Below are 17,530 nucleotides of genomic sequence, written 5' to 3'. Positions count from 1 at the left end.
TTTGTTTTCTTTTCTTTTCATTAACTTCAACGATACATGTTTATGATTCAGCGTCTCAAAGCTTCAGCTCAGGTTGAACAGCAGTGATGTCATCAGTGAAGGAAATGTAAACTGTACAGAGTAAAAATCAGCCGAAGGACTTTTGGTTAAACGGATCCAGAGTATCAAAAATAGATTAAATTAAATGGCCAATAAATAACGACAGGATTTTCTTTACGTGTGACGTCTGTGATGACGTCACTGATTGTTATGTCACATTAAAGCCTTACAGGTGATTTACAGCCCTTTGGTTTGTTTAGAATTATTCCAATTCATATGAAGAGATAAAAAAGATCTTTGCTTCGTCACTGAGGTTCGAGTTAGCACTAAAATTCCTGAGACGGACGAGGAAACTGCGATGTGACGCGATGTCCTGATGGAGGCGCTGTTTGGTTTTCAGGCACTTTAATCAGTCTGATGCACTTTGTGCAGACGTGACCGTTTTGTCCCAACAGCAGCAGAAGCGTGTCCACGTCTCCAGAGGACGCAGGGCTACTGAGGACCTCCACAGAACGGTAAGGCGGCGTCGCTGGACTTGTGCTCCCAGTCGTACTGGTGGTACTGGTCAAACTGGTCGGGCTGGGCGCTGCTGCTCAGAACCCCGATGTCTCTGTCGATGATCTCGTTCACTGCAACGAAAAAAAAAGGGAAACACTTATTTTCTGATCACAGAAAATCATAATCTCAGATTTTCTGACTTATTAATTATGTCTCTGTGATGTTATAGAACATGAGATGTTCAGTCCGTCTCCTGAGTTTAAATGAAGAATGTCATTAGTGAAACTTAAACTAAAGTTGAACTGAGCAGAAGTATCATGTCCTGGAGAGAACCACACACGTGGAGGAAATCATCTCTTTAGTGGAAATGATAAATCTCAGAATAATACTTATTCTTGAAATCTCAACAAAGCCCTGAGGCTGCGGAACAGTTTCTCAAGTTGGAACTCAGCTTTTCATCTGGAGCTCTGGATCTCATCTCAACCTCGTCCTCAGATCTCAAACCAAAACTCACCAAACTACATTTAGAATATTTAGAATTACACACAAGAAAATAAACCATCAGTGACAATAGACACAAAACTACAACAAACATAAATCTACCACAGTGACACAGAAATGTTACTTTGTTATAACCAAATGTAGTTTTTGATTTATAGTCTAAATCCTTAGTTGAACGTTGCCGCCCCACAACACGAACACAGGATCCAACAAGAGAAGAGACGCTAAACATCTCCAGCAGCTGATCACTGAGGTTTATTCTACCAACAAATACAAAAGATGAAATAAAGAAACACAACTGAGAATCAATGATTCTAAGCTCTGAAGTTGTTTCTCATGTTTTGCTGCAGCTTCAGTCGACCTCGGTCTGCAGTTCCCGGTTTGACCACCGGAGGCAGCACCTGGACAGAAGCTGCTGATTGAAGCTGGAAACAGAAAATCTATGATAACTTCGCTCTGACGTTTTAATGCTGAAATATTTCACCTCTTCAGGTTTGTTTCTGACTAATCCATTAATTACAGCTTCATAATTTCCCACCATGAACCAGTTCTCAATGAAACACTTTGTGTTTATCATAACTATTATTAGTAATAGTAATATTATTATTAGTAGTAGTAGAAAGCTGCTCTGTCTGGTCTGAGTCTATTTGTAGAGCAGCACATGTTTCTGTCTCTGCTCTGTTCAGTCTATTCATAGAAGTGAAATCATCATCATCATCATCATCATCATCATCAGCTGGAGACACACATCTACACATGTGATGGACTCAAGTATACATTTTATTTACTGTGTTTCTTTTGCTATTGTACAATTCTACTACATCATTTTACTCCATTAAAAGGATGAAGCACATTCAGGATCAATGCTTTGGGGAAGAAGTTGGGGAGTTACACTTTAAATAACTGTTCTAGGTCCAGATTAATAAAATGATCCAGAAAAGATAAGAAAGTAAAGAGTTCATCGAGTTCTTCCTCTTTCCTCTCACACTCTTCTTCTCATGACCCCTCAGGTTTATCTGCTTCCAGCTGATAAGTTCTGCCGAAGCTTTGATCTAACAGGTTGTGAAGTCAGATATTTATCAATCAGTCACAGAAGATAAAACTCTTCTGCTCTGTTCTGCTTCTTTCTGCTCAAGACTCGGTTTCTTTCCTGAAGCGTCTCATCAGTTTCCTGGAGAACTGACGCTCACTGAAATAAACAGCTCTGCACTGTGACACTGTTCTGATGCAAAACAAAGATGATACTGGAAGCAGAGGAAATGGTCAAATATCTAGTTCCTGTCACACTGAAACTTAATGTGATTAAAACATGTGAATCACGTTTCTGTTATAAATGGATAATGATAAGTAAATGAACTGGTAGTTTGTTGTGAGGCTCGTATCTGAGTCGGTATCGTGAGATGGAGAGTGGGTTGTTTTCCTGAGGAGCAGAACATCAACACATGCATTCATTGGACGGTACTAGCTGCCAATCACACTGTGGTTACCCCCCCCTAATGCATACAGTGCTTTGTTTTGAATCTGACGCACACGCACTGAATTCAGTGAAATGCTTCGAGTCACTTTTCATCCAGACGTCTATGAAGATTAACTCAGTTTGAAAACAGCTCAACAGTTTCTCAACCTGAGAGAACGTCCCCACAGGGATCTCCAGATGAATCTGTGCAGAATCCATCTTAAACAAGAACGAAAATAAACATTATTCAGCTTCACAACTTCAGCTGCGTTCTGCAAACACACAACCTGCACACACACACACACACAACCTGCACACACAACAATCAGCCTCAACTTGAAAACCAGTAACTGGTCAGAGAACAAAGCCTCAAAGACGTCTTCTGACCTTTAGATCAACGAGTAAAACTGGAGCTAAAAGGCGAGAGGGAGTGGGGGGGATGGGGGGGGGGGGGTCAGAGGCCCGACGACAGCTGCTGCTCGCCAGCTGAGACGCTGAAACACATTTAACCCCATCTGCATCATTCAGACCAGCAACCAGCAGAAACAGCTATTATTAACCCCGGATCGGAGAGGAACACAAACACACACACACACACACAAACACACACACACACACACAGGGCCCTGACATAAATAACCAACATCACACAGCAGACAGACACGTACACACACAGCTGCGCAGCACAAACACACAGAACAAGCAGCAGCAACAGATTCTGATTCTGTGAACGTGAATCCATGAATATCAGAAACACATCAGGACTCGGAGCCGAGGATTCTAGTGAATAAACTGAGTGGATGAACTTTCTACACACGACAGCAGCTGAGAGGCTCCTCCACATAAAAAATCTACTATAAAAATTATAATAATAATAATAATACATTTTAAATATGGGCACCTTTCATGGCACCTTACAAGTACAAATAATAAATATAAAAACAGACCAAACCGACTACTAGCAGAACAAGTAAATACTAAACAATGAACTGAGTACACCAATCAGAAAAGGTGAGTGTTTAGATGAGCTTTGAATCAAATCTTGTGATCTATGGTGATCTACTGCTCCCTGATGTGAATCCAGCCTCACAACAGCTGCTAACTTTTGAGATACCTGCTTCTCAAGCCTCAAGGGGAAACGCTAAAGAGTGAAACACGGAGCTTCCTACCATCATCCAGTGTGATCTCCTGGAGGCCCAAGGATCCCAGAGTGGCCTTGTCCTCCGGCTCCTGCTTGACGCTCAGCAGAGCATCCTTCTGGGGGTCGGCGGGGGTCACAAACACTCTCCTCGAGCTCAGTGATGGAGACGGTTCCCTCGGACGTCCAGCAGGGGAGGTCGGGGGAGGCAGCGAGGAGGTCTGAGGGGGGATGACGAAGGTGTGAAGGGCGCCAGAGGGAGCCTGGGGAGGCACGCTGGACATCTGTGGGGGGATGGAGGAGGTCTGAGGAGGGAGGGTGAAGGTCTGAAGAGGAATCAAGGTCTGATGGGGGCCCGAGGAGGTCTGAGGAGGCACGGAGGAGGAGTGAAGCAGGGCGGAGGAGGAGTGAGGAAACATCACAGGGGTTTGAAGGGGGGCAGAGGAAGGAGGATGATGGAGAAAAGGTGCCTTCTGGGAGGGAGGACCACAATGCACTGGGAGGCCACCGGAATCATAATAAGGCACATCTGTCCCGAAAGCAGATGTATTGTGGGAGATGTGGTCCAGCTCCCAGTGCTCCTGCTTGACCAGCTGTGGTCCAGCAGCAGGGAGCTGACCTCTGACTCCAGGAAGGAAGCTGAAGCTCCGGGTCAGACTTCTTCTTCTCTTCCCGTTTGAGACGTAGAACTGGACCTGGACCGGACACGTGATCTTCTTATAGTACGGAGGCACCTCCACCACGACACTGGACTGAGGAGCGTGAACACATGAGAACAGGATCAGAGCTGCACCTCAGGCTATGACTCAGATTCCACATGCTCGAAAACACAGGTCAAATTAATACGCTTGGATTTTAAAGGATTCAGGGATTCTGCAAAAGTTTGTGGAAGCTCGTCTTTGAGACATTTAGCATTTCACAAATAATTGTTTTCAGACCAACGTTTACACTCTGAGTCAGAACATGGACCTTGAAGTCTTCTACAGGATCTTCAGTCTTTGTTCAGATTGACTCATATTGTTTCATGATGTACGAGGACCTGGTTCTTCTTTTATGGAACTTTTTGTTTTAAACTTACTCCGCTGCTTTTTTCTGTCACAACTCTTCCGTCCATCTCCCACATCGATCGTCCATCTGAGGAATGAAAACACATTTAGAACTTGTGATTTAGATAAAAGTAGGAACTTAGTGTAAATGAACCTCAGCTGATCTCACCGGGTCCTTTCTCCTGGAAAACCACCCTGGACTGAGCCGAGATGTTGGATCCGATGACCAGCAGCTCCTCGCCTCCGTCCACCGAGCAGCCGGCTGGACTGAAGCTCTCCACCTGAGGAAGCTCCTGACCAGAGCGCTGGGCTGAAGCACACAGGGAGAGATGAGAAGTGGGATTTCTCATTGTTCTCACTGAACTTGATCTGCGTGGATCCACTTTGAGGAAATATCTCACAGGCCCTGAATTCCTTCCTCTGCCTGTTCTTTAATAACTTGGTTAAAAACTATATAAAATAAACACCTTTGACGTTGTGTTGTGTAGAATGTGACGTACAGTCGACCTCAGCAGACAAGGTACTCAGATGTAAAGTGATGTGTTAACTCACAACACTCCACAGGATTGGAGGTGGTCTGTAGCCACAGCATCCGGCCGTCGGGCTGAGGGAGGGCGACTCTCACCACGACTCGAACCCTCGTGTTCTTCCGCCCGACGTCCGTCTCTCCTTTCTTCAGCTCGATGTCGGCGTTGCGCAGCTTCAAGATGCCGGCGCAGTCGATGCTGCGGAGCAACGAAGAACAAGATCTGCTGAAACCATCTGAAAACTGAAAACCTACTTCACAATAATGAGCAGCCGGGAAATCTCTCAGGGATTCACAGCAGCTTGTCATCAGTGTGGAGGTGAAATCAGATTTATCAAGAGAAGCAGAAAACGCTCAGGGTGGTTTCCTACAGCTGAACTTCATCTCTCTAAACAAGGGAAGCTGTCCGAGGCGAGTTGATGCATGTTCACTGGTGATGAGGAGCTCAAGTCCAGGAACAACAGAAGCTAACACCTGCACTGACTTTCAATGACTGCAGTAAAACATTCTTCAGATTGTTCAGATGTTTATATCAGGTCACGTCTCAAGTCTCAGGCCGGTTCCTCTCTCACCTTGCGGCCATGTGGTTCTCTGGAAGCAGAGGGATCTCCAGGACCTTGTTGTAACCCATGATCTTCTCCTGGCAGGTGGTGGTGACGGTCTTCCCGGTGACGCGGTGGACCTGGTAGAAGGAATGCGGGCGAAGGTAGCGGTCGTCTGCGGTGCCGATGAACAGCAGCATGTCCACCGGCTGCTCGCTGTATCCACTCAGCTGCAGAGGGGAGCACAGGCACTTTGAGGTTAACAGGTTATGATACGAAATGTTGATGCACGATTTATTGTCCCAGGAATTATTATGAGTCCATTTATCCCGCCTATAGTATATTCATATTTATATATTTTTATATATTTATCTTGCTCATAGTTCTTATATCAGACAATACCTGTTAATACTGTACTACTCCATATATATTTCTTACTGTACATATCTATTTATTTACATTCCACTTTAAATACGCACAATACTCTGCACTTTACTGCCTTTTTTTGCACTTCTGGATAGATGCTAAACTGCATTTAGTTTTTTAAGTACTTGTACTGTGCAATGACAATAAAGTTTAATCTAATCTAATTTTATCCACTGATATAACAATAATAAAAGTACATCCTATGTTATAGCATAATAATGCAGGTACTTAAAATCAGAGAGCAATAAATATACTAAATAAAAAAAACACAAAAACATAAGAAAAAAGGCTTTTGAATAAAAATAAACATTTTGGCCCAGGTTATATTTTACCGGATGGATGGTTATGGTTTGGATGAGCTTTTTGGTTTGTATGGTATTCAGTTAGTGTTCCAGTGTTTGATTGTGAAGGTTCACCGTGCGGCCGCCAGCAGGATCTGTGGTTTAGAAGTTTCCTGTGGGAACCAGCAGCTCTCACTGGTCCCTGTATCGACTCCGAACGCTCTGTGGTTTCACACAACTCGCAGAAAGAAGCTGATCTGGCTTCAGCAGCAGCCCGACAATGTGACACCCAGAATAACCCTGCTGCTGGTGTGCGTTACACACGAGGCCTTGATGGAGCTCTACGTGTCTCGGCCTGCCTCTGCTCTCTGATCCAGAGAATCCTTGAAACCGCTGCTCATCAGCAACAGGAGCAAAACACGGCCTCAGTCGACCTTTGAGTTTATCTCCACAGACTCCATCAGTGCGCTTGAGGCTTTTCTGAGGGGACATTTTCTGAGGGGACATTTTCTGAGGGGACATTTTCTGAGGGGACATTTTCTTTGCAACACTCGTGTCACATTTGAGCAATTACAAGTTTACAAGTTTTCGCCTTCACAACAACGTCCGGTTCACAATTTAACAGGAAAACTCAGATTTAGCTGAAAGCTCCATTAATAACAGACGTGAAGGCCTGAGTGAGAGTCTTGTTCAGTGTGATGATGTCTGGAAGGTGGAAGGACGCAGGTTCTTTCTTCAACAACCAAAGGACATTTTCAGACATATTTAGGGGTTAGTTTCGATGTTGGTGCGGATCCAAATAAATACAACTGGATCTAGTGGATTAAAATGAGGCTTCATAATGGGATGGTTGGGACTTGTCGCAGGTTTTCTAATTGTATTTAGCACAACAAGGAAAAGTCAAAGTGAGCAGCTCATTGATGCTTGATGCACAAAAGAGGATTTCCAAATCTTCACTAATTTTCTAAAATGTGGGAAACCACAAACATAACCGCAGATTGATTTTTAATCTTTAGATCTGGAGAACATCCCACAGAAGACGACCCAGTCTCCAGAGTCCAAACACCTGGAACTCACAGAAACTCACGTGATCAAACGTGACTTCAGAGTAAAACTCAAAAGGAAGCAGACAGTCGGAGGCGTCAGCTGGTTGAACTGGTTTGTGCAACAGGACCCATTAAACCAGCAATTAGACTATATTCCACAACTTTGTCCACCAGGTAAAGGAAATCAAACGTCTGGTTAACACTGAAGACCAACATCTGGTTGGTGAGGCTTCCTGATCAGCTCGTTCTTATCGTTTATCTCCCAATCTGACACAGCTACTATAAGTCTGTGAACCCGTCGTCCTACAGGATCAGGTGATCAGATGATCTGTGTGGATCAGCCTCCACTCGGCAGCGAGGGTCCAATCGGACCTGAACTCGTCCTGAAAGCCCTCAGAAGCACAGACTCACCTTCACCACAGGGTGTCCTCCGGTCGAGGCCTTGATGGAGCCTCTGCTGCCCTCCGTCTCATAGTGGGCCCTGTGGTAGGACTTGGGCTGGACCTCCATCCTCAGCTCACACTGGTCGTACTGGCAGGGCAGAGGCCAGTCCAGGGGCGGGGGGGACGAGGTCCTGGAGGAGACACAACAGACACACAGTCACTGACACTATGTCTGTAGCACTGCAGTTAGAGGGTGTTTGAAAGAAGACACTGCAGGTCAGACAGAGGAGAAGGTTGATACCAGACGTTCTGTAGATAAGAAGCTACATCGACCCTTTTGAATCGTGAATAGAGCAGATATGTTTTTGTGCAGATTAAATGAGGATATAACATTTTGCAAGAAGGTAAACGTGCACATTTACCAAAAGTCAAGACCCTAAACAGTGACAGCAAAGCCCACCTGAACAGAGGAGGGTTCCCAGGTTTAGGTTTGTTCCAGCTGAAGTGGGAGGGCACCTGAAGGAAGAGCTCAGCCAGGCCCTCCTGTTCTCGTGCCTCCTCCGTGGGAGAATCCTGGAACAGCTCCAGCCCGGGGTCCCCCCCCTGACCGGGGAGGAGTCCCAGCTGGCTCCCTGACGTCCTCCTGGTCTTAGAGGGGACGTCCAGCTCCTGGTAGCCGGACATCAGGAGGGACCCGAGGGCACCGGCGGGGCTTCCTACCCACGTTTCCACTGACACGCTGTCCCGGGGGGAGGCGGTCGGTGAGGGACTGGGTGAGTGGTGGGGGGAGGGCGAGCGGGCTCGAATGCGAGGGTCAGCGCTGGAGTGTCGTCTCTTTCCACAGGGGGACGTTGGTCTGGATGACGGCCTGCAAGAAAAACCACTATGAGCATCAGGATTGAGGCAGTTCCCTGTTAGTGAAGCAGTTTGTGGAAGAAGAGGTCAGCTGGCAAAGTTAGGATTCATTATTACAAGTGAACATGGTTGTGACAAATAATGATAATTGGAAGGGGGTACTGGGAATGTGTTCACCCAGATAAACCTGGTGATGGTTTCCCACCTGGACGTGGGCCGGCGGTTCAGCCAGCTCTCCTCTGTGACGCTGGTGCGAGGCGAGTGGCAGGGCGACTGACGGGGCGACTGGAGGGGCGACAGCGACGGGCTGAAGGCTACAGGATGCTGGTATTTCTGTTGCCATAACTCCACCCCGAAGGCCCCCCCCCCACAGCCCGGGGAGCCCAAAGGTGACCCGAGTGGGGATCCCAGGGCGGGGCGGGCCACATCGCCCGGCTCCCCCTCCACTTCATCGTAGAAGTTGGAGAAGGACTCGCAGGAGGAGAGGTCGGAGATCCAGCTCCTGGAGGACATGCTGCTGCAGGGGCTCGGGCAGAGGGCCGGGTCCCGGTAGCAGGGGTCCAGGGGCAAGTACAGCTGGTCTCTGGACCACGGGGCCTCAGGGTAGCCTCCCTCCGCCCCACCCACTGCCCTCGCTTCCTGCCCAGAGCTGGGCTCCACATGGCTGTTGGGAGCTATGGAGGTGATTTGGATACTGGGGCAGTCAAAGGCTCTGGGGTTCCCCTGGGCTCCATACTGGGGCCCCGGGAAATGGCAGCCAACATGCTGGTAGCTGTCTAAGGTGGAGAAATATTGAGGGTGACTGTGCAGCTCGTGACTCAAGAGCTGATCAGAGAGAGGCTGCGTGGAGGAGGGAGGCGTCCTCACATCGTGACCTGCGAGCAGAAGAGGGTTCAACACGGAAATCATCAGTTAAACACCAATACAAACCGGTGCAGACACATTTCATCACAAATAATTATGTCTCTTCTTCTTTGTCTCACAGATGAATCATATTTTTGGTGCTAAACATTCTTGAAAAGTCCTGAAACACTTAAATAACCATCAGATGTACAAACAGGTCTAAGCCCAACAGGAAGACGGACATTTTAAATTATTGGTTGTTTTTGTACATTAATTAATTAGCTTTATAAAGAGAAACATTAGGCAGCAGGTGCTTCACATGAACGTGACCCTGGTCAGTGTGTCTGTGCTGCTGTGAGGATCTGGTCTGTGCCCGCAAAGAACATTTGCAGTCAAGTGTTAAATGTTTAACCAGCAGCAGCTGATCCACAGTCAGTGTTCATGCACCGGAAGAATCGTAGTGACAGATCATCCACAACAGTTCGATAAGTTCAGTCACACAGCTGCACACACTCCTCACCACAGCACGACTATTAATACCCCTCTCTGGCCCACGCCCACACACACACACACACACACACACACACACACACACACACACACACACACACAAACACACTTTGCACACCACATGCAAAAAGAAGGCGACAAAACGCCAACTGTGATCTGCTTCAACAGCTCCACTCGCTGCCTCTGTGCAAACCTTCCCCCCTTTCCCTCATTCAGATCGGGGGGGGGTGGGGGGGGAGCAGGTGACTATACCCGCCGCCAGCTGGGTGCCACAGAGCAGTAATAAAAACCAGGAAGTAAAACCAGTCAGCAGACGAGCTGAGTGGCACCAGGTCTGTGTGTTACCATCCTGAACCACAACCAACCTGCATCGATCTGCTCGTTCAGTTCATCTCCACGAAGAAGAAGAGTTCCACTGGTCAACCAGGAACTGAAGAGCCACTCTTTCAGATCTTACAGTTAACAGACCTTTAATTAACCTAGACTCTTACTTGAGGAACCATTGAGGGAAATCCTCATCTACAATAACGTGGAATGAAGGAACTCTATTAACGCTCTAGTTGTAATTTAAATATATTTGCGTCTGCTGGTCATAGAATTTGTCGTATTACAGTTTTTTAAAGACCAAACGATTGTGTAAGAAAAACAATCAGGAGCTCAATCAATAATAATAATTACAATTGCAACCAAAGTCCAGAAATTCTTCAAGAAAGCTTCATCTGATTAATGTAACTGACAAAAGGAGTTATGATGAAACATAAACCAAATATCAGTCATTGTGTAACAGAACTGTTCAGCACTTAAAGCTGGTGGAAGGTTTTCTGATTTCACACATTGAATATAAAACATGAGCTGATCTCATATACCAACATGAATAACCAGCTCTGATCTATAATCTATAATCCTGATCATAAAAGTCTCTATAGCTTCCAGATGTTCAGCTTCAGGAACATTTACAAACTTCTTCACTTCCACATTTAAACTATTCTCCAAACTAACATTCGACAGCTGGATGTGTCAGTTCAACAAAATAAGACACAGCTTCCGGGGGGGGGATTTTCAAAGTAAAATACCATATGAGGTTAAACGTGGCAAATGTTTAGCAAGAAGGGTCAAAGCACTTACATTGCATTTATTCACATGGGAAATTGTGAATGAGAAATATTTGACTCATTTGATTATCATTCAAGTCTAAATATTTGATCCTGTCTTCTTGAATTTGTTCACTGTTTTCAGTCTAATGTGATTTCACTCAATGATTTTGAATTATGTTCAATCAATAAAACAAAAATATGTGATTAACATCACATGTGAGACCCACAGTGTGAAAATATAGATGTGCAGAGTGAAGCTGGTGTAAAGGTCCCGTCGATGATATGATTATTACTACATTACATGTGATTTGGCGTATGAGGGGCCATGTCGGGTTCAGCGTCACATCAGTGTGATAAGAACTTCCTGAGATGAAAGAAACCATCTCTGACAAACATTTATTTAACTTTTTCTTAGATTCTGTAGTTTGCCTCCTCCGTGTTAGCAGATGGGACATGGACCAGTGTGAATGCTGTTTACTGCAGCCAGCCACCAGGGGGCGATTAAGACCTTCTGGCTTCACTTTAGGGAGCTGTCTTGTCGTCCATGTTTACTTGCATCCTTCACAGGACGTGATCTAATATTAACATCAGATTAATAGCAGGAAGTAGATGAAATAAACAGTTTGTTCCAATCTTTTAAGCAGTTTCCCACTCTGTGGTTTTACTTTGAAGACGGCGGGGCTCTACTTCCGGTAACACTCATCCTAACTCTCGTTAGCTTAGCTCTGTTGACAGCTTGCTAACTAGCGTCGCAGAAACGACACGTACCTGCGGAGTGGACGCGTCCTCCGGGGACATGTCCTCCGGGGACACGTCCTCCGGAGTCCTCCTCGAAGCTCAGCCGGAAGTCCAGCTCCTCCATGGGACCGACACGCACCGGGGCGACCGAGCGGACTGTGACCGAGCTGCGCGTCTCTAACCCGGCCCCGTGTCGCTGGGTGTCCTGCTCCCGGGGATCGAACACGAAGAGCCCGCGGCGGACTAGGTCCCCTCGGAGAGGCGCTGCACCTCCTCCGGCCTCCTGCTCCGCTCCGGCGCCTCCATGTTGAACTTTGTTCGTCTCAACTTCTCCTTTTCTCTCCTGAGGTGGATCCACGCGACGCCTTCACGGACACCTCGGAAACGCTGCTGCGCTCAGCAGCGAAATCAGGAAGTTCAACACCTCGTAAAGTTCGAAACTGTTGATTTGACTTTCTACTGCGGAAAGTGGATCTGATACCAGGAAGTTAAATACATACAAGCTTCATATGGTTACTGCTCAAGATAATTACACACATGAGATTATGAAATACTCCGATATCTCTATTTCATTTAATTGTATATATCCTATATTTCCCTGTTTATGTTTGTATATCATCCCTTTTTACATATCGTATTTCTATATAGAAGTTACACAAATATCAATAAGTTAAAATGCCAAACATTGATTCTAGAAGCACAAGATAAAGATAAGAGATTTAAAAGCAGAATAAAGAAAGACAATCTTTCAATGGAACTCTGCAGTCAATAATGTAATAAATACTATTTAAGTTATTTCTCACATACGACTTCACTGGGAATCTACTGGTTTTATTCAGCTGTTGTCACTTTATTTGTCAGCATGAGAACAAGGTTTATTGTGCATCTTCTTGAACATGTCTGTTTACACCAGGACGTGTTTACACCAGGACGTGTTGAAAGTTTGACAAAAAACCAAAGTAATTTATCATCTTTATAACACTTTTAAACACTCGGCTTCGCACGGAGCAACAGCCTGTATCCTGAGTGCTGTACTTCCCACAGTGGCCCTGAAGGCCCCATTAGCCAGCCCGGTGGTGACGTCAGAGTGGGGCGTTTCCCTCTCAGGTTCAGATCAGGACTTTCAGATTAATTAACCTCGAGATAATTGATCCGTTTATCTGCGTCGACACACGAGCCGGAGGAGCCTGAACGCAGCATGTCAGGAGGAGCCTGAACGCCACACGCGTTTCATCAGCTTCAGGAGACAAAATAAAAAGATGAAAATAAAAAGCAGCTTCTTCTTTAAAATGAAAAAAACAATGTGGAAGATACAGATTTCTTTGACCTTAAGTGAAATAAAAGCACAGAGAGGATTAAAAAACATGGCACCTGGGGTCTGCTCGACATGTTTACCACATGTTTACTACATGTAACGTCTTTTAATTCAACCTCAGTCATTCCCAGCAGAAACTAAAGGCTTGAATCAGGAGAAAGACGATGAACCATCAGAATGAAAAGTAAAACTTCCTCTTTAAGGCACCAGGTTCAAACCTCTGACATGAGATGATGACACCTGAGCTGAGTGCTCAGTGCTGCCGCCTGCTGGTTCAAACTCATTCATCCCAGTTAAAACAAGTGAATCTCTCACAGCTGATCTGGGGTGAGACCGGTTACACTGAGCACGTCTCAGTGTTTACAAATGAAATCCGTTGTAAATTAAGTAAAAAAGTCTGTTCATGTAAAGGCAGAATCCAGCAGCTGATGTAAATTTAGTTTTCAGTTCTAAGACGTCGCAGATGTTCCAGACAGGAAGTGACATAAAGACAAGGAACCACTGTCCTACAAACACTTCACAGCTGCTCTGGAATCGTGTCTGCTCTACGACTGTCCCCATTGGCCACCACTGGGGTCTTTGGGGTCTGCGTCTCCTGCTGCTTCTCGGCGGAGAGGTGTTGTTTCTTGCTGCTGTCCTGCTCCGCGGTGCCGTTGGTCTTCCCGTCCCTCTTCCTCTTGCAGACCAGGCCGGACTCCTCCTCTCCGACCCGACCCTCTGGGATCTCCAGGACCCGCAGGCAGACGACGGCCGCCGCCTGCTCCGCAAACTTCTTCGACTTCTCCCTGGAAATGAGGAGACAGAGTTTCCACAAAACCACTTTTCCACAGAGCCAAACATTAATCGAGACATTCTGTTCATCTTGAGATTGTTTTCATTCTCTTAATGTTCAGAATCACTGCTGCAGCTCCTCTTTTCAGCCTCTGTCTCAAACACGTGGGTTTAGCTTCTGACTCTTTAGGAAAACTCTGTGTTTGAGTCTGAACAGAAACTGAGACTTTTGTTAATGGGGCAGACGTTCCCCTCCTGATTGGTTCTTATCAGTCACATGACTCTAACACTTCCTGTCAGTAACAGTTCCACCTCGTCATCGCTCAGAGAAAAGAAATCCCTGCTGACGTGTACGAAAAAGGTCACGTGACCTGTGTGTGTGTGTGTGTGTGGTTGTTTACTGACCACAGTGAAGATCTGTATTTCTTTCCTGCTACAGTCACAGTCGCCTGAAAGCCTCGATCCTGTGAACGTTGCACCTGAAAACACAACCACACACACAGACACACACACAGTGACACAGACACACACACAGTGACACAGACACACACACACAGTGACACAGTTGCTTATCACACTTATCAACAGTGGTTTATTTATAAGTTTCCTAAAATTCACAACAACTTTCCTGTTTGTAGTTTTCACACTAAACGTGATCAATCTTTTGTTTCAAGTTTATTAGGAACAACCACATTTAATTAATTCAAAAATAAAATTTGAACTTCGTGAAAGTTACATTGTTCAGTTTTGGTTGAAACTGGTCCAGAGAGTGAATCAGTGTTTTATAGTTTGAAGTTAAAAAGACTCAGGTGAACTTAGTTTGAACCTGTTCCTGAACGCACCATCTGGTACAGCGGCGGCTCCATCTTCTCCTTGCGGCTCCACTCCAGCAGGAACATCTTCGGAGTGATCTGAGGTGGATACTCCCTCCTGCAACAAGCACAAGTCACGTGACCCTCCATCCTTCTAATGTCTCATGTCACTTCTCCGGTTTAGAAAGTAAATAAACTGCTCAACCATCAGACTCAGATCTATGGAAACATCGTTTTAGATTGCGAGCTTATGAAGTTATGGTTTGTTCCAAATCTAAAGAAATTCAGTCGTGATGTTTCTGAGGTTTCACGTTTTTGAGAGAGCGACAGACGGTCGACCTGAAAACATGGAGGACGTCTTATTCATCAGTTAAGATTTCTGATGTCACAGTGATACAGATTTATGTCAAAACAATTTGAGCCACAAACAGATGAAAGTTAAACATGAACATAAAACAAGCATCATTAAAACAAACTGTGATCTCAGACATTTGTGTTTCTGACCGTTCGAACTTGACGGCCATGGTGGTGAGGTCTCCGTCCACGACGGGCCGGTCGGGCTCGCTGCCGCTCTGCAGCGCCGCCCTCCTGGTCTGCAGCCGCTCCTGCGTCTGCTGGTAGAACTCCTGCAGGCCGTACGCCGCGCTGCAACACAACACCGCAGCCGCATGACACCAGCACCTCACACACGCTCTACCAGAGGCACACATCCGACGCTCGTACCTGATCTCAGCGCTGCTCTGAGCCGCCTGCAGCTGCTTCCCCAGAGGAGACTCCACCTTGTCCCTCAGCATCTGACACAGACAGTACTTTGTGTTGAAGGCGTGGTTGTCGAACTCGATCGCCTGTGAAAGGTAACGGCAGCAGAGACACAGTTATCGCTCTGCTGCCCCCCCGATGGAGCAACAGGAAGCTGCTGTTCACAAACAGGAAGCTGCTGTTCACAAACAGGAAGCTGCTGTTCACAAACAGGAAGCTGCTGTTCACAAACAGGAAGCTGCTGTTCACAAACTTCACGTGTCATCGTTGACGCGGCGTCATCTCCATTCAACAAATATCAATAGATGATCGATGATGCTTGTTATTGTCAGCTGAAGAGGACTCACGTATTTGAGGTACTCCTCCATGACCCCCTCCACAGGAAGTGGTCCCTGGCTGGCGAACACCGACGGGTTCCACATGGCGGCTCGAGCCAACATGACGGAGGAGGCGCCGGTCGCCCTCCGGAACTCCTCGATGTCGGCGTTGGTCTTCACCAGGTCCAGAGAACCTCCACTGCAGCACAGAGTGATACCGTTAACAAAGAGTTTATCATTTTATTTTAAACACAGCAACAAACTACAATCGGTTGTTTAGAAAATTAAAGACCTATATTTAAATTCTTGAAGCTAGTTCCTCCCTGAAGTTGGAGCAGAAGACGAATATTACAGAAATGAAACAATAAAAATATGCTGGTCGTCTCATTCGGGGTAAAACCTGAAGCCGCAGAGGGACGAGCTGCAGATTATTGATTTCACAAACCTCAGAGTTAATTAACGGGTTAAAGTCTGAACCAGAAACAGACGAGTTAAGGTTGATGCTGCTCCTCAGAGGTGAACTTACTTGGCGATGACGGGGATGGAGACAGCCCGAGCGACGGCCTGGATGTAGTCACAGTGGAGGGGGTGTCTCTGACGCTCCTCCTTCAACCTGGACAGATCAGCAGAGGTCACATCATCTCACTGTTATAAGCATATCTTCAGTCCAACACATGAATATAATATCTAACTCAAACTAATATTAATGTCTCAATCTGAGGAGAAGTGGTTTACCGGCCGTGGACGGCGACAGCAGTGACGCCCGTCTTCTCGATCCTCTGAACCAATCGGATCGTTTCCTCCAACTGGAACCAGAGTTATCAACAGTCAACTTTTAGCTGGAAGTGTGGGTTAAATAAGTTATTTATTTTTCTACAGAAGAAACCAAATATGAAATGAGACAGATTAAAAAAAAAAAACACTTTGTAAAATACACTTAACAACAATAAGGCTCAGTCTTTAAATCAAATATAAAAACATACTTCAGTCAGTGACTATCTAAATCTAGTTTTTATCTCTATGTGTCATGAGGTCATGCTGAAATCTTTATTCTATATTCTGAGCTTCTATTTTTATTCTTAATTCTGTAACTTAAAGGAAGAACTATAGAATGAATGTGTGTCGTCAGGGCCGAGAAGGAAGCTATGAAGAGATGGGTCTTCGTTTCTCACCGAAGGAAGGATCCGGATCTTACAGGTCACTGGGATGGACACGCCTGAGACCAGTTTCCTGAGGATCTGAGGATCAGAGGCAGGAAACGGATTTAAACACTTAAGAATTGTCTCTTTCATCCATTTATGAAACGATTGATATTCAAGTGGATAACGTACCGCCTCGATCTTGTCAGGGTCGCTCAGGAGAGCAGCTCCCATCCCGCCCTGCAGGACAGCAGAGGTCAGAGGTCAGTGAGAGGTCAGAGGTCACAGCAGGAGGTCAGTGGACAGATAGCTCACCTTAGTGGAGTATTCCTTCGGACAGCCCATATTCACGTCCACGGCGGCCACGTCCTTCTCCCTGTGCGACAAGTTTCACAACTTCAGACAATAAGACAACTTACTTTTATACGTTAATTTTCTCTAATTATTTTTCAATTCTTTCTAAATATTTTGTCCTTTAAATTTCAATTTTCTACA

General features: G+C 45.9%; 2 protein-coding genes across 2 annotated transcripts; both read right to left on the bottom strand.

The window, feature by feature from the left end:
- On the bottom strand, positions 1 to 12,288 carry nfatc3b (nuclear factor of activated T cells 3b). Its single transcript, XM_053426494.1, has 10 exons — positions 11,953 to 12,288; positions 8,943 to 9,612; positions 8,343 to 8,750; positions 7,911 to 8,073; positions 5,777 to 5,976; positions 5,231 to 5,403; positions 4,848 to 4,988; positions 4,711 to 4,766; positions 3,664 to 4,384; positions 1 to 668 (listed from the first exon to the last, which is right to left on the bottom strand). The coding sequence occupies exons 1-10, from the start codon at positions 12,044 to 12,046 to the stop codon at positions 532 to 534; spliced, it is 2,763 nt and encodes a 920-aa protein (XP_053282469.1). The 5' UTR covers positions 12,047 to 12,288; the 3' UTR covers positions 1 to 531.
- Positions 12,289 to 13,188: 900 nt separating this feature from the next.
- On the bottom strand, positions 13,189 to 17,411 carry dus2 (dihydrouridine synthase 2; the record flags this gene model as incomplete). Its single annotated transcript, XM_053426495.1, is given in 11 exon segments — positions 13,189 to 14,022; positions 14,414 to 14,487; positions 14,851 to 14,938; positions 15,325 to 15,465; positions 15,544 to 15,665; positions 15,927 to 16,095; positions 16,423 to 16,509; positions 16,632 to 16,702; positions 17,069 to 17,134; positions 17,228 to 17,275; positions 17,351 to 17,411. Coding segments are annotated over 11 exon segments (1,195 nt in total), but the record flags the coding sequence as incomplete, so codon positions are not given.
- Positions 17,412 to 17,530: the final 119 nt, after the last annotated feature.

This window comes from Pleuronectes platessa, chromosome 7 (assembly GCF_947347685.1).
Source record: "Pleuronectes platessa chromosome 7, fPlePla1.1, whole genome shotgun sequence".
NCBI classification, from domain to species: Eukaryota; Metazoa; Chordata; class Actinopteri; order Pleuronectiformes; family Pleuronectidae; genus Pleuronectes; species Pleuronectes platessa.
The sequence above is the reverse complement of the archived record's forward strand: the minus strand, read 5'-3'. Positions and strand labels throughout refer to the sequence as shown.